Raw genomic sequence first — 24,425 nt, forward strand, 5'->3', positions numbered from 1 at the left:
GACGTCGATTCTACAAATGTCTCGACAGTCCTGAAAGTTTTCTGAGAAAACCAATGTTTCTCAAACCTTTTCATGTCAAGGATCCCCAAATGTTCAGATGGTGGGGAAAAAAGGTCAAGGAAGGGGAACTTTCTGAGATCTTCCTGAGCAACGGTAATAGTCTAGACTTCAAAATCAGTCAGGGTGACCACACATGTGTGTGTAAAAAGAATAAGTTCTGAATTCTGGGTTCCCAGAAGTCCCTCTACGTTAGTACTACTGTACCTCCTGAGCAGCAGTGTGAAAACCAAGCCGCAGCATATGGAAAACAAATCCAGAACCCATGAAATAAGTTATGGCACGGCTCACTTCTTAGTTCATATAGTCGACAAGAGCTAGAGGCAATTGGTGAGTTTAAGAGCAAAAGAAGATTGAGAACGACAGAGGCAACAATACGTAGGATCCACAGAAGACGGAGCCGAGGAAGAGAAGAAAGGATACCGAGCAAGTGTGAGGGAAACCAGAGACAAGGACCAGTATCTCCAGTTTCCCAGCTCCCTCCATCCACCGGACTATCAATGAACACAGTTTTGCTGACTGCGTCTGTCCTTTAGAGGAAATGGGAGGACGTCTGGTTTATTCTTAGACATTCTTCCTGTACCAGGGAAGAGAACAGAAAACACCATGTCAGTTGAGACACCGACATATACATCCTGTTCCAGGGAAGACACGGTCAGTTGAGACACCCATGTCGATAGTGATACATGACGGTATTGCTGTTGTTCCGTTGGCCTTATCTAGTGTTATCTATTCATCTATTCATTGTGCATGGAATGTGTCTCTACGATGAGAACATGACGTTCTCTCCCGTTTAAGGATTTCTTCCTTGATTGAACAAAGGAATAGTTCCTTCCTCCGTGGCCTTGATTGGACAAAGGGGAAGTAAACACTACTGCATATCCACTTCATGTATTTCTCACTATATACACTTACAGAGGATGAGAATAGAGAAGTGGTTCTCAAACATTGTCATGACTAGGACTCCCAAATGTAGAAGCATTTGGCCCAGACCCCCATCTGAAAAGGTTTTGTGCTAGGGAGAGCTTGTACATCTGCTATTTAAGTATAAATAGGCTTAAAGTAGCAAAACTACTATTTTGATGGTTATTTTGCAGGGTACCCCCTGGTCCCCCACAAAGGCATCTGGGGTCGCCAGACCCCACTTTGAGAACCACTGGATTAGAACACTCAATCGAAAAGGTATCAAAAGTGAAGTTTTATTAATCAAACTCAGTTTGATTAATAAAACTTCACTTTTGATACCTTTTCGATTTTTCGAGCAGTTTGAAACTGCTCGCTATGGGAGAGCACACTCTGGTGTGATCATACAGAAGCATTATGTCATACACTCACAGGCAATGATTGGCTGGGCATGTCACGTGTGCGCCAAGGCCCCGCCCTCCAGGCAGTGGAGTGGATAGGCGACTGACCCACGTGACTACCTCATTCCAAGCTTAAAGTAAAACATTATCTCCGAAGTCTACCGCGAAACGTATTGATTCTCTATATTAGACTTCTATACGCTCCAGAAGATTGACTCTTCTGACGAGATAGATCGAGGTTTTTCATCCAGATTACCAGCACAGGAAGTACAGCGTGATGAATGGTACAGCGTCATGCAATATGGAGGCACTAAAAGCCTTCTGTGTCAAACAAACTTGTGCTGGATAATGTTTGGGATGAAGATGAAATGGCATCAAATTGGTCACAAAGACTAAACAACTGTGATGTTGTCTGGGCTGCCCAAACCATTCTCGTGTGTGTGTGTGTGTGTGTGTGTGTGTGTGTGTGTGTGTGTGTGTGTGTGTGTGTGTGTGTGTGTGTGTGTGTGTGTGTGTGTGTGTGTCGTTTTTCCAGAAGGAATAAGGGTGTAACACAAATTGATTTAATTGATTAAAATAATTTATTTGCAATTTATCTGTATGTCATTAAAAGGCTAAATAGACGATCTATACTTCTGCTATATTCACTATTTTTGCACAACACTGTTGCACGACAAAGTAAAGTAGAAATTTAAGATGTCTAAAATAACGGATTTTGGATAACTTTTTCGATTAATGGAATAATCATAGAATTAGAATAATCGCTGCTAAGGAAATAATAATGTTTCGCCCTGATGAAGACCTTTACCATTCAAAACACGTTGCCATTTTTATAGAATAAAACATGTTTTAGCTTTACTTCCTCTCCTCCACATTTCTTTGAGTGCTTGGATCTCCATTTTAAGTCTACATAACCCTCTGATCCTCGAAGCACCTTCGATCCATTCATAAGACATTCTCCTGTAAGCACCCGGTTGGCCTCCGTGGCTTTTTCTCTGCGAATAATAACGTTGTTGAAGAAGCCCTCGATGAATAAATGATAGGAGTTTGGCATTGAGGCTTTGAGAACATGGCGTGCAGTTGAGCCATAGCAGAGCTTGCTTGTTTCTAGTAGTTGACGTGAAGAGGAAAGACTGTCCACATCAATTATTGATGGTCAGGTGTATAAAATGTGAATGGCTTCATGAAAAGGCAGAGGACATGGGGACTCATGTTACTGAGCAAACAATCATAGCAATGAGTACTGTCAGAATTTTAACCGAAATAACTCACTTAGCCTACCTTTAAGACAGTACTCAAGTAAATGTTTTCAACACCATCTTAAAAAACAGCACCCCATACCCAAATGGCCAAAGGTGACTGGCCTACAGTAAATGACTGGCTCCCCATAGCCCTCACTCCCAAGTGCTTCGAGGGCCTGGTTAAAGGACTCATTGATTGAACCCCTGCAGTTTGCCTACAGAGCAAACAGGAGCACAGAAGATGCCATCGTCTATGTGCTGCACACGGCCCTTTCCCACCTGGAGGGAAGTCGCACCTACATGAGGATGTTTGTGGAATATACTGTAGCTCCACATTTAACACCATAATTCCCTCCAGGCTCGATGGCAAGCTCCTGGGACCTGGGCCTGAACACATCACTGTGCGACTGGATTCAGAGCTTCCTGACAGACAGCCCCCAAACAGTGAGAGTGGATGATCGTAGTCGTATGTCCTCCACTCCTGTCCGCATAGGGGCACCACAGGGCTCTCCTGCACTCCCAGTATAGACATATGACACACACGTGGCGACACAGGAGTCAAACCATGTCGTGAGGTTTTTTAACGACATGGCAGTGGTGGGTCTGATCTCCGGCGGCGATGAGTCGGCCTACAGCGAGGAGGTGGCCACCTTAGAGCAGTGGTGCGCACTGCACAGACAACCACCTCTCTCTGAATGGCAAAAAGACCAAGGAGATTGTGGGTGTCTACAGGAAGAAGAAGGATGAGCACCAACCATCAATGACTCAGTGGTGGAAAGGGTGGACACTTTCATTGAACATTGAGAAGGACCTGACCTGCTGTCATACAAAAGGCCCAACAGCGCCTGTATGGACTCAGGAGTCTGGAGAAATTTGGTCTGAGACCCAACACAATCAGGGACTTCTATTTGGCCTGAGACCCAACACAATCAGGGACTTCTACAGGGGAACAATAGAGAGCCTCCTGACGGGCAGCTATTAAATAGCATGAGAGGTATTCCCAATGTTGAGGTTTTCTGGGCAAAATAAACCCATTGAATTTGATGTTTTCTAGGCAAAATAAATACAATTAAAATGCAGAAAAGAGGAGACATCTGACGCTTTTGCAGTTTATCGAAGCTAGAACATTTTTTATGTGCCGAACAGCATTGAAATTTTGGGTCAAAATAGAAAAATCTAACATGCTTGCTCGCAAACAGAGCCAATAGTCAGAACAGAGCTGTAGGCGCAGATTTTGACCGACATCAAAGTCAAAACGATGTTGGACTCGAGGGACATTTTGGCAGCAGTTTGTCTGCCTTTGTCCAGCAGTGTAAAATGCTGGGAAACCATATATTGCAATATTGCTGGAGGAAGGCTTTGATATGAAAAATCCAACTATAATGCACCAAATTAAAAAACCCAGACACACACAGCAACACCATAATGCAATTGCTTTTTACACATCAGTGAATAACGCAAGCATAATATGCTTGATTAGATTCAGAGGGGTCGCGACCGCCAGGTTGAGATCCTCTGCTCTACATCCCAGTAATGCTAACTAACTGAGAAGACTAAAGCCTGATTTATGCTATATCGTACACCCCCAAAAGTAGCAGATATATAGTTGTGGCACGTTGTGAACTTGTAGATCTGACAATTTCACTGTGCAACACCACAAAACAACAAAGTATAAATCAGGCTTGAAGATGAATTGCTTTGTACGCACTACGCAGGCATACCTCAACCGGTATGGATGTGAATTACAGAGATGTACGGAGTGGTAATAATACAGGCAGCGTACAGACTCACAGACACAGTACAGACAGTAAAGACAGTGCAGACAGTACAGACACAGTGCAGACAGCACAGACACAGTAAAGACAGTAAGACAGTGCAGACAGCACAGACACAGTACAGACAGTTAAGACAGTGCAGAAGGTACAGACAGAGTAAATACCGTACAGAAACAGTGCAGACAGCACAGACACAGTAAAGATAGTAAGACACAGTGCAGACAGCACAGCCACAATACAGACAGTGCAGACACGGTAAAGACAGTGCAGACAGTACAGGAAAGTGATGAGGTCCTTCTGGTCGTCGTCACAAATGTTCTGGTCTTGCACGTCTAATTATAAACACTGCTGCTTGAGGGGAAACAGATGGACCTTTTCACTCGCGCACGCACGCACGCACACACACACACACACCACCATCAGCCCACCCTTTTGTCAGATCTCCCTCTCTCTTTTCCCATTTTTCCTTCACCTTTGTCTCCTTCTGTCTTCCTCCAGGCTTTTAATCCCCCACCGTCTCTCCCTCTCTTTTCCCCCCCTGCTCTCTGCCTCGCCCCACCAGCCCCCCCCCCCCTGCTCCGCAGTTGGCCCTGCCCAGCCAGGCCAGCCGTCTGTTGAACGGGCATCTGTTCAGTGAGTCAGTCACCATCTCCTGATGAGACAGACTGCACCATAACATCGTCCAAAAGCCTCACCGTCACCGCCGGCTGGTCCAGCGCGGACGACAACACGCGGACGAGGCGTCACATTGTTAAGGATGAGGCACACAAAAAGAAAAGAATAGACACGGTGTAAAGTTCTACACAAGGGGAATGGATGGCGGTGGGCTCGGCAACTAGGGTTCATTCAGGGTTTTCAGAAGTGGCCCCGGGGGCGGGGCGCAGTGATGTATGCAGGGGTGCAACAGTAAATCTAACTAATCGATTTAATCAATTATAAAATGTAATCGCTTTGGAGGGAACATTTGAAATATCGCTTTTTGTTCTTTGGGGGCCCTGTTTGGTGTTTTTCCCTCAATACCGTCGCTCTCTAAACCAGAGAGGGATGTTTTGGCCTTTGTCACTCTGTTAGCTAGCTAGGAGACTAATTCTGACCAACTGGAAATCGCCCACTTCCCCTTCTCACACTCATTGGGTTAGGGACACCTTGTACTGTGTAAAACTGGAGAAGATTAGACACTCCTTGAATGGTTCTTCCGATAGGTTTGGGAGGATATGGGGTCCATTCTTTCAATTCATTTAGAATTTGAATCCGTCTCTGCTTGGGGATGAGTGAGGTCTGCTGGACTTTTGTTTTAAAAGTAGCTTATACTGTGATTGGATTGTATGGATTGTATTGTATTGGATTATGGATGTATCATGTACCTATGATTTCTTTTTATATATAGGATGTTGTGTACTGTTGTTTTGTCTGTTTTTGTCTGCCTTTTATTTTTCAACTTTTACTGATCTTGTATTTAAGGTTTGTTTGTCTTGTTTTCTGTTGTCCTTTTTCTTTGGGGTGAAAATTCAATGTGTTTACTCTTGTCATGTCATACTTGTGGGGTTTATTTAAGAGAAGCTGTTAATGTTTATTATTTTTCAAACTCAGTTTTTCAATAATGCTTCTGTGAAAAAACCAATAAACAAAGTTATAAAAAAAATATATATAGATTTAATCCATTATATTAAAACAATCTATTACATATTTTTGATATATAAAAAATAAACAAATGATCCATAAAAACATGCCTCTACATTATTCAATTCAACTTAAAAGTAATCGATAGAATAATGGCTAAGATCATCATTGATACTTGCATCCCTGGAGGGATGAACTGATGAATGAATGGATGGATGGATTGATACAGAACAGGAAAGGCGGGTCGATACTCACATCACCTGGGGTGACTCCCAGAGCACTCCTGCTTTTCTTCATCCTGACTGATGTACCCTCGGAAGAATCGTCCGCCTCCTCCTTTCGATCCGTTTTTAAACCTCTGTCTGTCCGTCCGTCCGTCCACCCGCTGTCCCCTCCTCCTCCTCCAGGCACTCTCAGCGCTACACCTGCACAATGACAGAGGAGTGGCGTGTGGGCGAGCAGAACACCAGTCCAAAAGCTGCTCTTTTGTAATGCATGCAGTGCATGTCATGTCAAGGGGACCCCCACGTTTATATGCATCATTACCTGCGGACCCCCTTCTGATAAGATTTTCTTTCATAATATTTCAATCTTGGAAAATAGACAAACTAAAAGCTCAAACGCATTTTGATTCTTGATGTTATATTAACTAATTGGGGACCCCTCTGGAATACTGTCAACTTGTGTCAAGGACCCATGGAGGTCCCCGCCTCTTCGGACCCCACTTTGAGAACCACTGCTTTAAGATATGATATTAACAAGTTGTTTTTCTGCAGGCATACCATTATGGAGATATGAACTGATGTACTGTAAGGTCTATTCTGCTCAACAGTTGGATCAGGTAAAGGCCACATTGCACACCCAATAGCCAGATTAAGGTCATGCTGTCCTTTGATTATTAGAACCTGCATTTGATGCCAGTAGTGTTGATTTTTATTTATGAATAAACTTCCATTTAGTTTTAGTCATATTTTAGTCATCTGAAATGTTCTAGTTTGTCTAGTTTTAGTCGACTCAATCTACAGTTGATTTAGTTGTCTAAAATGTATCTTGGCAGGCCTTGATGGTGTCGTAGTGCCGTAAATCTCACAACGCATGCAAGCTTGTAGATCTGCTATTTTCAGCATGCAACCAAGCATAAAATGACTTGTGTTGTAGTTCTACTGGATCTCGTCGCCACTAGTTCCTCCCTAACATTTTAGTCTAGTTTTTATTTGAAGAAATTGTCAATATATAAATTGTCAATATATTTAGTCTTAGTTTTAGTCATCTTAGTTAGATTAGTTTTTATTTAGTTTGTCAGTGTAAAAAGGTAGTCGAACATTTTTGGATGCCAGGGATATGTAAGCCACACAAACACCTCCCATTGTATTCACGGCAAGCAGGTAATCCAGGTTTATAGAGCTTTGAGTGCCAAACAGGGGGGTGAAGGTACGGTTAACCCATTTTGACCTGAGATCAGATTCTAAAAATGTCTTCTACATCCTGAAAGTTTTCTGAAAAAGACGTTTCTATGTCAGTGGTTCTTTGATTTTTCAAAATTAGCAGACCTATGAGCTTGTAGATCTGCTATTTTTCAATAGCTAAAGCATAACATAATGCTAAAACCAAAAGGGGTTCCCGCCCAAAATGGGTTAAATAATGAGGTCACAGTGGGATCTTTATATCCAATAAAGGAAGTATTACCGGGGTATGCATGCTTAAAGTTGTTATATAATAGATTCCTGTCCGGTCTGTCCGTCTGCTAGGTAGAGTCCTCTGGATGCCAGAACAGAACATCACTTACTGAATTACTTCAGCTCTCTGAAAGCATCCAACAGTCAGACCACGGTTGGCTGATCCATCAACCAATATAGCAATCATGTCACTATTGATTTTTTCATTTATTTTGATTAACAGGCCCCTGTGTGTTGTTGTGTCAGGATTCTGATACACAGTGGACAATGTGGATTTTGCCGTGCACCTTCTGGTACCATTGACAAGTGGTTATGAATAGAATATGAATAGACTTCTGCTGTGACACCGGATGGCTTCATTCTGTTGAGGCTTACAAGACACCAGCTTCATGGAGCTCAGAGTAATTGCCAAGGAAAGTGACATGAAACGCAAAGGGGGCAGAGGTAGTGTTATCACACACAGCATGTCATGGACATCGGAGGTATGATGATCAGAGATCAACTACTAGGCTATAGTTGGAGATTTATCTTCTTCCTGCTCCTTTTCTTTTCTGCTATGGAATATGTAGCCTGAGCTAACGTGTTCTGGTCTAGAGGGGCGGGTCGCGGCTCAGATTTGCGCACGCCCTGATTGGATCTCATCGATCTGTCCGTCACCCCCGGCCCCTCCTCTCCCCCTTAGTGCAGCGATACGTCACATAATTTGGAGCGACGCCCACCCGGAAGGGTTGACTCCCACTTTTAGACCAGAGCGGCCAATGCGTTCCTCCAGGCTTTCAATTTTTGCACCAACAAAAATGAAAGCCTGGTACCGAGGCTATGGAATATGTAAAAAAATAAGTACAAAGTAAAATGAATATAATCATGTAAAACCATAACTGAAATGAAATAAATATGAAATCAAATCAAATCAAAACAGGTCCAGAATGTCAAGAAGATTTGAGGTATGATCACACAGACCGTCATGAAGGTCTGATCTCAGCAGGAAGGGAAGACAATTCCTCCACATTATGCACGGTCAGCAGGCATGAGGGTCTGTTCGTTTATCAGAAGTGCATCCTCCATGCCTCTACAGTCTACCCCCAACATGCTTCAAACATCATGTAAGGAAGAACATGATAAATGTGATCCTAACCGGCAGGAGAGATGAGAAGATGATAATACGTACAGTATGAATACATGGGTGTTTTTTTTGCTCTCATTTTGTCAAACATCTATGGGCTGCACTACAAATTAAATGAAACCACACTTTTCTCTCACACAGCCTGTTCCCCCGCCTTTAAACGAAACCCTGGCAAACTTTTTTTTTTTTCTTTTTTTAAACCACTTTCAACCTGGCATCCCTATTTTGGGCATGTCATTAGACTGACACGCACAGTCATCCAATGAAGTAGAAAATACTGGCTAATCAATCCTAAACTGTCAAACTGCTTTCCTAAAAGGTTTTCTGTACAGCCATCGCTGGCTTTAAAGAGGGATAAATGTGGAACTATGGGCACATGCATTTACCCAGTGAACAGCATATTACTACCGGCCACTACACCCCTGAGCCACTGTTGCCTCAATATATGCAACAGGACTGCATTGATTATTATATTGATAAGATATGCAGCCAACTAACATTATGCAACCATCCCTGTGCTCAGGTATAGAAAGTCTATAGCTAGACTTTCTATATGCCATTAATGAGGACAATGATGTTCCGCAGCAGCAGTCGACCAAAGTAACAGGCCTTCGTCAGTGTTACTCTATATGGTCAGCACACGCACACGCACACGCACACGCACACACACACACAGTTAAAGGGCCATGCAAGTATGGTAGTGGCAGTGCACCAAGGCATTATGGTCATTGTAGGAATTCAGCACTCCAGTCAAACTCACAGACTTCATTATTTTTCTGACCATAGGGGTTCAAATTGTGTTACTAATAGGCATGTAACGATATTTTAAGCGAAACATATTTTCCAGTTTTATTTTATTTTATATAATTTATCCCATCCCCCCCCCGAAGCTTTTTTCAATTTTGTATTGTACTACATTTTCTTTTTACTTATAATTTTTATCCCACGATTTTGTAACCCATTTTTCACCCCTGTGTCAATTATCTAATGTGATCCTGGGCTCTACACACCCTCCACCAACCTGGGGAGAGCAACGAATTTGAACTCATGCTTCCTTCATGCCTGAGTGTCCAAGTTGCTCCTTTACACCTGACAGGGGGGAGTTTCCCTGGTTGGACGTAGCGCGTCCAAGGAAGTGGAAGGAAGGAACACGTTATTCCAACCAGTTCCTTTCCCCTCCATCAGGCGCCCCGGCTGGCCAGGGGGAGGCAGTTTAGAGACCAGGATTACTGCATGTTTTTGTGAGGGTACCTACCCTAGGGGACACGAGGAGAACATGCAAACTCGACACAGAAAGGCCCTTTCGCCAACCCCGCCTTCGGGTATGGGCACTGATGACGCGGAGGAGGAAACACGCCGCCAGCACCCACAGCGTCCCGAGCGGGAATCGAACCCAGGACCTTCTAGCTGTGAGGCGACAGCACTACCAACTGTGCCACCGTGCCCCTGTGTATTGAACTACATTGCAAAAGAAGTAGAATTACTTTCCACAGTGCAGATTGCAGAAACTTAATTGCATTCCCTGATGTATTAATGAGCATCAACGACCATCACCTGGGCAGTCACAGACACACAGCTCCCCTCTACAGAACTCTACTACTGAAAGTGACTGCATGGAGAGGAGTCGGTCTCATTTCTGTAAAATTACTTAATTTCTGTGCAACAACTGTAAACATACTTTCTTGTTTAGAACCTAGCTCGACTCAGTTAACATGTAAAAGAAAAGGCATCTTGATGCATCTTAGGATAAATGTAGATTTGGCAGTGCAGAAACATAATCGCCTTCCTCGATTCGATGTATTGTATTATTTCAAAATATTTTTCTCTCGTTTGATATCAATGAAAATGCGCAACCCGTCGGTTGGATTAGATATGACATTCCCGCACGTCGTACGGTCTAAATGGGTTAATGAGCATCAACGACCATCACCTGGGCACAGTCACATACACAGCTCCCCTCTAGTGTTCTGCTACTGAAAGTGACTCAGTCTCATTTCCCTCCAAAAGCACTTGAATATGATGGAATATGATTAAAGCTCACATTTCATATCACACACACACACACACACACACACACACACACACACACACACAATTCACTAGCCGCTAAATCGATTACATCGTCAGGATTAATATCGATATATAGTTACATGCCTAGTTACTACTGTTATCTACTACAAATACTATTGACATTGAGGGACTGCAGTTTCCTCCAGCGGTGAAATTACCCTTTAAGGATTTCCAATACACCAAGGTCCACTGTCTCCACTGAGGCCAAGAAGGTAATTAAAAGTCAAACTGAAGTGTTGTTCTAACAAGCAGACACTCGTATGACATGGAAGGTCCACAATGTGTGAACTAGGGTGTTGTACACTGCATCATAATAATGAGTCAAATCAACAGACTGTAGAGCACAGTCCTCTGTGATGTCCACAAGAAAGGAAAGTGCACAAACATCAAAACCCACCACAGTAGTGACAATGCTGCAGGGCAGGACCATTTCTGAGAAATCTGCTAGATGTTTTATATCAGCATCAGGCCTCAAGTAACCCGTCCTCCCTGCCGTTCAGCCACACTTACGCCATCACTACTGCCCGTAATTGGCTTGTTGATGTGGAGTTAGTATGTGGTAACCACAGTAACAACGGCACTTTCCCCGGGCTCGTACCATCAAAGTGCGAGCATCTAATTTATGACACTGAAGTGGTGCTGGAGGTCAGGATGTGTTTCAGTGTGTGAGGGCAGACAGTTCCTGCTTTCAAAGCATGTGGGGGTGCAGAATGCAGATTTAAAATCAGATTAATTTAAAAAACGCCTTCTAAATCCTAACCGAAGTTTTCCGAAAATCTTTACAAGAAATCTTTACAAAAAACAAAGCAAATCCTGTTGCAATATACATGGCAATATCTAAAATGACAATGCTTTCCTGGGTTTATAAAGGCACTGTATAACAACGTATAGGCTTTTAATGGGTCAAGGCCTGAGGCTGATTCTACAAATGCCTTCTAAAATCTGTAGTTCTCACACCTTGAAGATTTTTCCAAAAATGTCAAAAAATAGCAGATGTACAGTTGAATAGCCAAGGCTAAAATGACAAATCCGTTCCAAGTTTCAATGGGTTAATCTCCCTACTGCATTAACCCATCTATATTAGAGCGCGACTGATTTTGGGTTTGATGCTAATCTTGATTAATCAAAATAGTTATAAATAATCGGCAAGAAATGGATCGATAGTACAGCCCTAAATCTAAATAACACTATAAAAAAAACACTATATGAGGCTACCTATGGTGCAGTGCAACTAAATTACGTTACATCCGGCTGACAGTGCTAAACAAACATGCAATAAAATAGAGTAAGTGTGTGTGTGTGTGTGTGTGTGTGTGTGTGTGTGTGTGTGTGTGTGTGTGTGTGTGTGTGTGTGTCTCTCTCTCTCTCTCTCTCTCGGAAGCAAAGTGTTTTTCCTACATGTGATGCAGAATGATGCACATCATGTGCATGTGCAGTAGGTGTGCATAATTACAATAGAGTCTTGACTCAGACTATGTTTTCTCCATTGAAAACCTGAAGCCCCAAAAACTGTCACTGAACTGCTTTTAACATCGACTCTGTATCATATCATTTTGCAATGCAAATTATCTCTATCGAATTGTTTTACAATGCAAATAACTGACTAAGTACTTCTGTGTTGTATTTAGCAATTTTAAGAAAAAAGAAAAAGGAGTTTAATTATTTTTCCATTGAATTTCACTACACTTGGTCTATCAATAAATGTGTGTATTCTCTGTGTCATGTCACGGTTTGTCTTAAATGTGTTCAAAATACAATGTCTATGTTAGTTGCTGCGAGAGTGAGGTCTAGCCAACACCAACTCTGGATTCCTGGATCGCTGCCCTCCACAATTTCCTATCCAACATCAGGTTCTTGAGCTCTGCAGTGTTGTCAGCCAAGCTGTCACGCCGCAGCACGTCTATATAGGTGGTACGCTTCTTTTCCCTCCTGGCTTTGCCATGGGTTGGCTCCCATAGGGTCAATTTACTTGCCTCAAGTTCTTGGTGCCTGACGCAGTGCCCTGCCAGCCTCATCCTTCTCTCTCCGACTTTGTCCATGACCCGTGGTAGGTCCCCATAAGAGGTCCACATTTCTGATGTGGTCCGTCCATGTGACACCTAGTGCCATTCGTAGCATTCTTGTGTAGACTCCATCCAGGGCTTTTTCCTGTTGTACTGTGAGGGTCCATGTCTCGGCCCATCCGGGCGCGGCATCATCCGGTCTGTCTGGCAGACACGCTTGGGTACCTGGCACTGTTGTGTTCCTGGGGACTCCCGCCCCTGGAAGTATAGGATTTGTGTTTCTGGTGTATTAAATGATTTCCTTTCGTGGCTGTTTACATCACCGGTCCTCTCGAACGGAACAGATTAACGTCATGCCCAGGACTGTGTATATGTATTTTGCCAGAGAATCACTGTTTACTTATGTATATGCATATTCATACATTTTCCCTGCACTATCCACGTTTCACACAGATTGAATTTATTCGCTAAATAGTTTCTGTATCGATTTTAAATCATTGAATCGCATCGCGATAATACCAATATCGTCCATGTATCGTATTGTCAACCATGTATCTTGATACGTATCGTATCGCTGTAAAATGGAACAGGAAAGCATCTGTGTATTTTTTTATTTTAGCTATAAACACACAGCAACAACATTTTCATTAAACTGTTAGGATTTAGAAGGGATTTGTAGAGTTGTCTCCAGGTAGAACCACTTTCAATTATCCCTATTTTTGCCCTCGTCTTCATGTTCATGAGGCAAACATTTTCAAATAATTGTGAAAATAGCAAATCCACAAGCTCATGTATCGCAGCACATTGTGAGCTTAGTGGGCTATTTTCACGTGTGTATGTGACAAAGTATATGGGCCGGCTTAATTGTTTAAATTGCTTATTGCAATACTGAATGCAGCCTCCAACATGTTAATGGGCAACAAACAAAAAAAAGTTAATGAGCAAACTTTGAACCTGGGATCATCGGTTTCTCAAGCGGCCTCTGTACTCATTCAGCTATGGCCGCCCACCAAACAATAGCATTAATGTACTGTAGCCTGTAACATTTCCACAGCAAATGATCTTTGAGGAACACTGCTTTGCAGGCAGTATAAACTTAGTCAGGTCCATGAACTCCCAAGAGTCTTTGAGGAGGTCATTTTCAAAATATTTTCAGATAGGGCAGGGGTCATGGCCAAATACCAATTTTATTTGATAACCAGTGCTAAAGAATTTACAGAGTTCAGAGTCTCCAAAACCCAGACACAATACATTTATGGTTGTGTGCCGTGAGTCGTGACTCATTCAAAAAGCAGGGAAAGAGAAAGCGTTCCTGTTAGACAGCTAAATTTGTGTCACATGTCTTCACGCACACAATGCCAAGGCTGTGACGTGCGAGTCAGTAGCCGTCACACACTTATGAGCACAGGACACCCAAACAAAGGTATCTTTTGTGGCGCCACAACAAAGGGAGGTCAAGGCATCATGCCTTCAATTGCATTAATATATAAAGTTCAATTTCCGTTTGTCTCAATAATGAAAGTATATCAAGGCCATAGGTGTCTACACACAATGACTACCCATGTCCACTTGCATAGATTTGCTGTGCTTTTCAACTTTTTATGATTATTTGTTTTATCACGGCGTGTTACGAGATGGTAGACCTATTTTCTACTTTTAATTTCTAGCTAACTCATCCTCTATCTTTTAAGTTCCATATTTAATGCTTTAGTCTACCCAAATTAAATGTCAAGTATACAGTGAGTGGTAGTCAATAACAATTAACATGCCAGACCACTGGCATGTTCCTTTAAAACCTCACTTTGAAGCTTTGATATACTGCACTGTATCCATCTGCCTTTCTTGGAAGTTGTTGACATAATGAAATTTATATCTATATAAAATCAAGACTCGTAAGAGATGATTAGACCAGGAGAACGGTTCCCACTGTGGCAAAGAGAAGAGATCTGGTCAAACTAGCGGCTTTGACTGTGTTGGCCTGCGTTTATAGAAAATACCACAACAGCTGGGCCTTTATACAAAAACTATACAGTTCACATGACCACAGTTTACTACATATTACGAGAAAATATAATTAACAGGGAAATAAATTAATCACACTGTAGTAAATCTGTGGGATACAGTCTCGTAAATAGGCTGTTTTTCTTCACATCAACTTTTTAGGAATCAATGTAGAGGTCATTTTTATTCTGAGCTATTGAGCTAACCTTCAAGAAACAAACTAAAGGTTGTAGTAACAGTACAATCTTGTTTTTATCATTAGAAAGATATTCAAAAGATTACAGTACGTCGCTTTTAGTCTCCTCATTCTGCTGAGAAAGTCATCTGTACGAATTAACTTCTTCAAAAATACCCGTCTGACATTCATCATCACACCAGAAATTCCATTTGTAACTTGGGAACACTATGTTCCCATTTACACAAGAGTGTCCAGATAGTACTACAGTGTTACATTGAATTAGACCTCTTTCCCCGCGCAAACTGCAGATTTGTCATTTCTATGCATTTTGGGCATGTCATTACCAGTGCATACATTATTTACATGCAGATTGAAAAGTGACACATTGCATTTAAACTACACTTCATACCGGTAACTTAAGTGCCCAAATGTGTCCATGTCCACCTTCAGAGCTGTCGGGTGTTCGAATATTCAATGTGTTTCGTAGACATTTATAACAGACTTGTGTTGCGTTTTGGGACTATTCATTTATAATCTATTAGTAGACGATTAATTAATTAATATTGATGAATAAACTATTAGTAGACGATTAACTGTCATACAAAGAATTGCGATTAACAATTTAATTGTGTATCTGGTATTGAACATTGGAAGATATTAATACAAATTACATTTCCGTTTCGCTTCTAGGCTTCGTTACTAAACTTTTCAAGCAACATCTGGATAAACAAAAAGTGATACAATCCACTCATAAGGAGTCAGGTTGCAAAACAAGTGTCACATTGCAAAACAAGTGTCACATTATTACTAAACAGTCCTAGTGCATAATGTCCTTGAATATAAAACAAGTCCACCAACACCAAATCGAAGTATACATATATTGTCAGTATCAATGATGATACACCCAGAGAAAGTGTGGTTAACAGTCCACAACTTCCACAAGCACTGAATAAGGACAGAATGGCAACATTACAATACAAGCAGCACTCTACATTTACACATGGACATGGTACATTAGGTACCACTAGGCCTATAAGTAAGTTAGTGTCCTTGGAAACCAACGGTTCCAAGCCAAGTGTCCCATTGGTCCCATACATCAGCCTTTCTCCTGTTTCTGTCAAGTGAGGCAGCTTGATGTACAAGTACAGGGTCATGATTACACATTTAAGTTGACGATTAATTGTCACGCAAATAATTGTCCATCCATCCATCTTCAACTGATTATCCGTAGTATGGTCGCGTGGGCAACAGCAACACCAGAGAGCTCCAGACTTCCCTCTCCAGAGACACATTAGCCTGTGTCTCTGGACTTCCGCCTGGGGGATCCCGAAGCGTTCCAGGGCCAGATTAGAGATATAATCCCTCCATCTGATCCTTGGTCTGCCCTGGGGTCTCCTCCCAGTGGCACATGCATCGAGAATCTCCCTAGGGAGACGCTCGAGAGGCATCCTAACCAGATGCCCAAACCAACTAAGCTGGCTCCTTTCCAGGCAAAGAAAGCAGCGACTCTACTCCGAGTCTCTCTCGCGTGACTGTCGAGTAAGTCGGATTCGTTTCCGGTGGGGGTTGGCCTCCACCAGGGCTGCACATTGTCACCTATCCTGTTTGTTGCTGAAGCAGAACACTACATCATGGTAGACTCAGTGCAGGGGGGTAAAAATCTGTCCCTTGTGGAGGAGGCGTGTGGAAGCTGTGATAGTGACATCACCATGGAGGCCACATCATGGAAGCAGTCACACTATACTGTCCCACACATTCAGCCTGTGACTTACATGTACTAGGGCTGGGCGATATGACGATATATATCGTATTTTCGATAGAAAATGTCTATCACGAAAAAAAAGCTATATCGCTTATATCGCCGTTTCGCTTTACGGCAGTATTTTACGTCACAGCGCTTATATACGGCATGCCCAGCAGCCCACCGCGCGCACTGAAAACAGTGAGCCAACACCTTTCGGATGTCTTCTCTATTATATACTCTTAAGGCCAACACGACCACAACACAAGCCGAGGTGGTGCTTGCACCTAAAAGAGGGGCAACGTCTTCCATTGTATGGATATGGAAGTGGTTTTGATTACATGAAGGGAGATGATGGCTGACGAGATTCAGAGCGGTGTAAGGGGCACGTTCGGAAATACCACACCGGAGCGAACTCATCTATCAGTTTGCATTGCACAGTGCGCCTAGTGCGCTATTTCCGAACGCGCCCTAAAGTAACCGGTCATTCACTGTTATAAATGCAGGTTTCATGTTGGGTCAAATTGATAAATTGCGTGAGCCACGCATGTTTTACACAGTTGAACAATAAGCTTGTCCGTCGTCGGGTGCACTGCAAACTTCTTCCAAGACGAAGACGTTCCTCTTACCTGTGCAGTCCTCCTGCTGCGTGCGTGTCTGTCTTGTTTTATTGTTCCAAATAAATTATTCCATTTGAAAAGTCCTTAATTCAGCAACAGCTTACAACAACAACACAAGACGCTGACTTTGTTGTGATCATCAAAAAAAAAGGAAAAGAAAAAGCCCCACTCGTCCCAGACTCCCATATACGATCGCGTTCTCTCTCACTCTCTCTCTCACTCTATCGCCTGTAGTCAATTAAACATCGTTAAGCTGCCCAACGTCTTTAACAAACTAAACTATAACTACAACAGAACATGTTGATTCCCTATACAGAGCTTAAATGAACTGAAACAACTGTAGTGACAAACTGTGACATGAGATATTTATTTTTTCCTTAAGCCAATTTAATGCAGACACAGGCCTGTAATTCTGTGTCTGAATGGCAACGTCTTATTTCTTTTTTCTTTTTAATTGTCATAATAATAATTATTATTAATAATACTAATAAAACTTTATTTGTATAGCACCTTTCATGACATGAAATGCAGCTCTCAAAGTGCTTTACAGAGCAATGGAGAAAAAAAGAAAAGCAAGGCAACGACATTAAAAAACAAGCAGTGATGCAATACAGTGAGGACATGAATAACAAAAAATAAAAGATCAATTAAAAGCAATGTTGTAGAAGTGGGTCTTGAGCTGTGCTTTAAAAATGTCTACAGAGGCTGAACAATTGAGTTCAGCCTCTAATTATTATTATATACATTTTATTTTGTAATATTTTTGTACTTGCTTTGGGCCTGTCTGTGCATGGGAAGGGCATCAGTATTATATTCATATAAGTAGAGTGGATAATGTGAATTTAATTGTTTTTTGAGTGGTGCAACCATTATAGACAGCTATGTGTGTCCCTGTCCCTGTATCCGAGCACGGAAATAGCATAACTATTGTCACCACCAAGTGTCACTGTTGTGCAGCCTAACACAGACAGAGGCCAGGGAGGAGAGCTTGTACAGTACAGTACAGTACAGTACAGTACAGTACAGTACAGTACAGTACAGTACAGTCCAAGTACAGTAAAGTACTCGACCTGAACAAAAATCAATTATTTTAGATAAAAAAATAGGTATCGTAAAAAATATGCTATATCGTGAGTATATCGTTATCGTGATAAAATAAATTCTATATCGTGATATGAGATTTTGTCATATCGCCCAGCCCTAACATGTACATCGCAAAAGTCATTAATATAGTCCATGATACTGCATTAGTGATAAAAATACGTAATGTTTTGTTCTTTAATGGCCAATATGGTCTATTCTAGGCTTGCATGTGGCTCTAGGCAGGCTATTTTGAGGCCTCTCGAGACAATGTGTACTCGCTCGGCTCAGTTTTATACTGTATTTGTGATGAATTGTATTTTGGTGTTTTTTTCTTTAGGCGCGCTAGCCTATGTTCAGCTTTGAGGGTGTGTGTTAACACAGCCCTAACCACACCAAATTAAGGCTCACCATGCAACTCCTTGGGTCTAAACGGTTGCAAGGAGTTAACGCTAAAACCGTCTCGACCCTTTGGTGTGGTTTGGTCCATTGAATTCCATGCATTGAATCACTAGTAGGGACGACAATGTGCAACAGGACATATCACACCGCAGGGACAACGCTAAAACCGTCTCGAGCCTTTGGTGTGGTTAGGGCTTTACACAAACATTGAATGCCATTGACAATGAATGGCCAGCTTTGAGTGTTTGTGTAAACACAAACATCGAAGACGAAGGTGTGGACGCACATTCTGATTGGCCGGAATGAGATGATGTACGATGATAAGAGCACCCCTCACTTCACACAGGTGTGATTCTTTATGCCACGTTGAACCATTTTAGAAGAAGTCATAACAAGGTAAAACTGTAGCTAATAAAAAATGTATAAGGGGTACATTTGATTTACAGGTATAGGTATCTGAGGTGGCAAGATAAGAATAGACCAATTCAAATCTAGACTAGAACTAGAAAAAGTGCCCTTCTGGGCACAGGTCTCCACCAGGATAGGAATGTAGGACATTGAAGCTTGCCTTCATCTGGTGGTTGGATAAAAGGGCAACAAAAGTAAACTAGAGAGACTGTGTACCAATTTGCGTGATGTTTGGACAAAATCTGTAGGTGTACTGTGCAAAAACTTGTTTTGCACAAAGTGGCCTCCTGGTGGCGCTATAACAGCCCGTTCTGGAAAGAGTGTGTGTGCAAAATTTGGCATCGACCGGGTTAACGGTGGCCGAGATTAGCTGCTCACGGACACACACACACACACACACACACACGGACGGACGGACGGAGTGCAAAACATACTCTCCCCCCATGCCTTCGGCCTGGTGGAGACAAAAAGTACCCCTCTGGGCACAGGTCTCCACTCTCCACCAGGGCAAGGTTGTGGCCACCAGGAGGCCACAACCTTCCTTACGGTTCCGTTCCTAATATTATTTTTCCCACTTTTTTTCTTAGTTTTTAGTTAAGTAGTTCCAGTAATTTTTTACTGGGCCGCGCATTAATAGTAAATGGCAAAACTAGCGTCATTTGTATTGTTATTTGTATTGTTGTCCTATTTCTAAAATATTAGCGCAACTCTCGTTCAACTTTGACACCTATTTTTTGGGCGTATATGGACACAAAGTACATAGTTCTGTGTGATAGAGGGGTAAAAAATTTATGAAAGGTGCACTATATGGTAGAAATAGATCAACAATACCAATGACATTAGTTTTGTGAATTAATTTACTTTTAATGTGTGGCCACCTGTGCCCCCCACAAAATGACCGGAACTACTTAATATTTCACCAAAACCAGAGCAGAACTCCCACCACGGGAGGCAATCAATCAATCAGGCAATCAGTGAATACAGTTGCAACCACTATATTAACAACTATATTAATGGTTGTTATATTCATACAGCTTAAGTTTAATGATTCTGAACTATCCCAATGGAATAATTAACCCATTTTGGGCGGGAACCCCTTTTGGTGTTTCAAACATTATGTTATAATTTAAAGGGATTGTGACATAAAAAAAAAGGTTTTGGAATTGTTCTTGTTTTTTTTAGGTTTTCTAATCTCAATTGCACCCAAAAAACATGAACTTTTAACATTCAGTAGATTTTCTGTGATCTGGGGTTTTCTGGCTCAAACAGGTGCTCTGATTTGCCGGCAGTAAGTGACATCACTTACTGCAAATCCCATATATGTCAATGGGATTTGCCAGCAGATGTCACTGTTTTACTGTGTTGCCTGTTTTCATTGTAGCTCAAAAGGCCCAAAAAACCCCAAAGAAAACTTCAGACCACAGAAAGTCCACTGAATGTTCAAAGTTCAGGTTTTTTGGGTGTAATTGAGGTCATAAAAAAAAAAAAAAAAAAAAAAAAAAAAAATGAAAATGAATGTCATAAAACATTTAAAGATATAAAGATCTGCTATTGAAAAATAGCAGATCTACAAGCTCATAGCGCGCCACCGAGTGAGCGCTATGAACTTGTAGGCTCAAAAGCTTGAGCTTGTATATCTGCCATATTAAACTTTTTTGTAATAGTAGTTAGATGCGAAAGTTTGAGAGAATCATCGCCCAGCGCCACTGTGCTCAGTGCACGGTCACAATTCCTGAGAAATATCTCTAAACTAAATAGCAAGCTTATACTGAAGTGAAAACCCATTTGAAACTGCAGAGACAAGTTAAGATTGAACTGCAGGTGAGACCAGGGCCATCAACATTTTGTCACAATATTCTTCCACATCGCTGGGTAAACAGAGTAATTAAAGGATAGAGACCGAACCGGAGCGTTAGCCTCACCCCACCCCCGCTATTAATTTCAATAGAAGTTGCTCAGTGGCGTTTTGAAGCACCCGGAAGACTGCCGAAAGTATACAATTATAACTCAATGGCTCGTGCGAGCGGAAGTTTAGCCTAGTCTGTCCGGGCTGACGCATGTGACGTCATGAACGTCCGTCCACCTCCATTAAAGTGCTGCAGTTCCACTTTCGATAGCCTTACTGGGGGCTTGCTCTGGTCGCATTAATGAGCAGTAGGGGACTAATTTATCACTAGGTCTTACTGCTGTGCTGCTCCAAGCCTCCAAACCCAAAGAAAGGAAAACTAATTGGGCAGACAGGACACATTCATCATCTGGGCCAATCACCATTTGATCAGATATCTGACTGCTGCCGGCCAGGTAAACATAATAAATCATGTGGCCGTTCTAAACTCTGGCACTAACACTATAGGTGACTACAAGCCCATTGAGGTACTGCCAAATAGTCAATGGCTACTCAAAATGAAACACCAGCCAATTCAGCACTTCATCAATTAGACATTGGATCACGTGACTATGATGGATGGAATTGGGCTCCAGGGTGCGTTATAATGAATGACATACTGTGTGACTAAGAGGATAACAATAGCACCTGGCACCTGAGGGATTTGGGGGAGGAAGAGGTGCTTGAGAAACCTCCCGGGATCGGCAGCGTGTTCAATCAACACAGTAGTCAAACCTTCACCGGACTGTCGAGAGAGACATTTATCAAAGTGCAGCCTTGGCTGTCCTAATGAACCCCTCTGTACACACCACAAGCACAAGAGTCAAGACACACATCTAGATAAAAACCATACCAGAACAACTATGCATGTGCGAGCCAATCAGAAATCAATTATTTTCAACTTTCGGGTAGGAGACCATTAAAACTGGTCCCCAAACTAATCAGGTAAATTTGATATTGCTGGAAGCCTGTGGAGGTTCTATACCATTTTAAATCACAGGTCAGGTTTTTAAATTTTAACACTCAGATTGCCCGGGGTTATTAAATCATAGCAGGGGGGAACATTTTCGATGACGTCACTCACCACTGTGACGTCCCACTGTTACGCAACATCGAATGTTGCGCAACAGGCGCTCCCAGGCCGTGGAGCGATGCGATCAATAACCTTTTTGATAAGACTTCGTCCTGGGCGCTGGGTGTTACTAATTGAAAGGACGGTGAACTTCGTCCTGGGCGATCCGGGTGATAACAAGATTTAGTTCCTTTTTGTATAATTCTATGGAAATTAAATTGAGAGTTGAAATGAGTTTTGAAAAGGTGACCCTTTAAGGCCAGCCAGTCCACACTCCACATCAATGCAACTAGCCACAAAAACGTTGCATGATGAAACTATTTGCAACCATTATCCCCATTGGCAGTATAGTAGTTGCATTGATGTGTGGACTGTCCATAAAAACGGTTTTGTTGCAAGGAGTTGCATAATGGTGCGGTCTGGCCAGAATGGCATTACCACACGGCTCCTAGATGTACACCAACTGCATTGCCACTGGCAATTTGCCAGTATATTAGTTATAGTATAGTACCTATAAATTAACAGAACATTTACATGTCAGCATTTAAAACCAAATAATACTCTTTAAACCTCTCCCTCTTGAATGTTAGGGGCCGCCGGGCCGTGCAAAACATAGATGGTTATGAGAATGCCAAATTATAATAAAAGTTTGCACCAGTTTGCGCCACAAGTCCACATTACTTGAATATCCAGCATTTTTAATGATTTGTTGTCCTGCCTTTAAATATTTTAAATACATTTATTTTTAAATACTTATACACCACCACTAACTGTTTTGCAATGTCTCCAAACAGGGCTTTTTGGGATGGCATCAGATAGAGCCACTGACTTGCTTTTCGAACACCACCTTTAGTGTATTAAACTTACTTATATTAAACCATAATGAAATTATATTGTAACAAATTGATCATTTTCCAAAATAGGGACATGACAGTGTGCTGCATAAATGGCACCACAGCACTGAATGCCTCCGTGGTGTAGATCTGCCATTCATCCACTAAGTGCATTTTCTTGTTTAGGCTGTAGATGTTTTTAGCCCCACAAGAGTCAGTCAATCAGTTGGTCACATGGGGTTTAAAGATGAGCTAGAATGAAAAATATGTTTTACTCACGTTTAGAGGCAGAGCATATACTGTACTGTACATATACATGTTATTAACGGACATAGTCAATGTATGCCAAAATAAAATGAAAAAGTAACATGCATCTACGACATGCACCTGTTAATCTGCATGTTGTTATCAATTTTCAGAAGACTGATAAGATGCCAGGCTTGATGTATAAAATATATGAATACATTAAAGTGTTGAAACTGTTGCACACATGTCACTTTGGCCATAAATGCTCCCAAACCAGTAATGAATATTAATTTAGTCTGGCAAACTCAAGATTAACATATGAAACGGAACGGTAGCGATGCATAAAATCTACAAGTTCACAACAAGGCATCAATTCGGGATGTGACACATTGAGATTGTACATCTGCCATTTTCGCAATTTTTGGATGACACAGTTGAGCGATGAAGTATTTTTTTCTTGCCCCAACAAAAATTTGATTCATTTTGATTAATTTGATGAACAATCAATAAGACACAAGATTTAAGCGATTCACTGATTATGAAAAAAAAGCTTCTTGATTATTAGATTGATCAAAAAAGTGATAGAATAATCACTTAAGAAAATAGATAGTAATAGTTACAGCCCTATACAGCAGATTGCAGTCAGCAAAGCTGCATGACTCGCAGACTACAGACTGCAGTGGAAGAATATAGGATGGATTTACTTGTAGTGGTGTGAATGACACGTAAAGAAAAGTTTTACTGTTGTGCTCTATAGAGCGCCGCAGTCCCTCCCCCTTTCAGAAAAACGAGTGGCCCAGGAAATGAAACCCCAATGCATTCTCCCATCGGCACTTCTTACTTAATTTATTTAAAGACGGTTACGCCACGGACAAAGCCAACTCGGATCGTGACAAATCATGACAATGAACACAATGTTTTGGGCCGATCAAATCATTAGAAAGAAGAAAAAGAAGTCAGGAGAAGAAAAGAAAGTCAGGAGACAACACTATTTGTTTTGTTTTTCGTCTTATAAATTATTTGATCGGCCCAAAACATTGTGTTCATTGTCATGATTTGTCACGATCCGAGTTGGCTTTGTCCGCGGCGT

The 24,425-nt window shown here is 41.8% G+C and overlaps 1 protein-coding gene across 2 annotated transcripts in view; it reads right to left on the minus strand.

Annotated features, from left to right (window-relative positions):
• LOC310870883 (3',5'-cyclic-AMP phosphodiesterase 4C-like) overlaps positions 1-24,425 on the minus strand; it is a 287,386-nt gene that overhangs the window by 259,397 nt on the left and 3,564 nt on the right. For both annotated transcript variants that reach the window (XR_014570277.1, XM_083782239.1), the window contains exon 2: positions 6,253-6,422. Coding sequence is in view for 1 of the 2 variants with exons in the window: in XM_083782239.1 (XP_083638365.1) it covers positions 6,253-6,294 (42 nt within the window). In the remaining variant the exon portion in view is untranslated. The remainder of the gene's footprint in view (positions 1-6,252; positions 6,423-24,425) is intronic.

This window comes from Protomyctophum parallelum (genome assembly GCF_964188405.1).
Source record: "Protomyctophum parallelum genome assembly, chromosome: 14".
Classification (NCBI taxonomy): domain Eukaryota; kingdom Metazoa; phylum Chordata; class Actinopteri; order Myctophiformes; family Myctophidae; genus Protomyctophum; species Protomyctophum parallelum.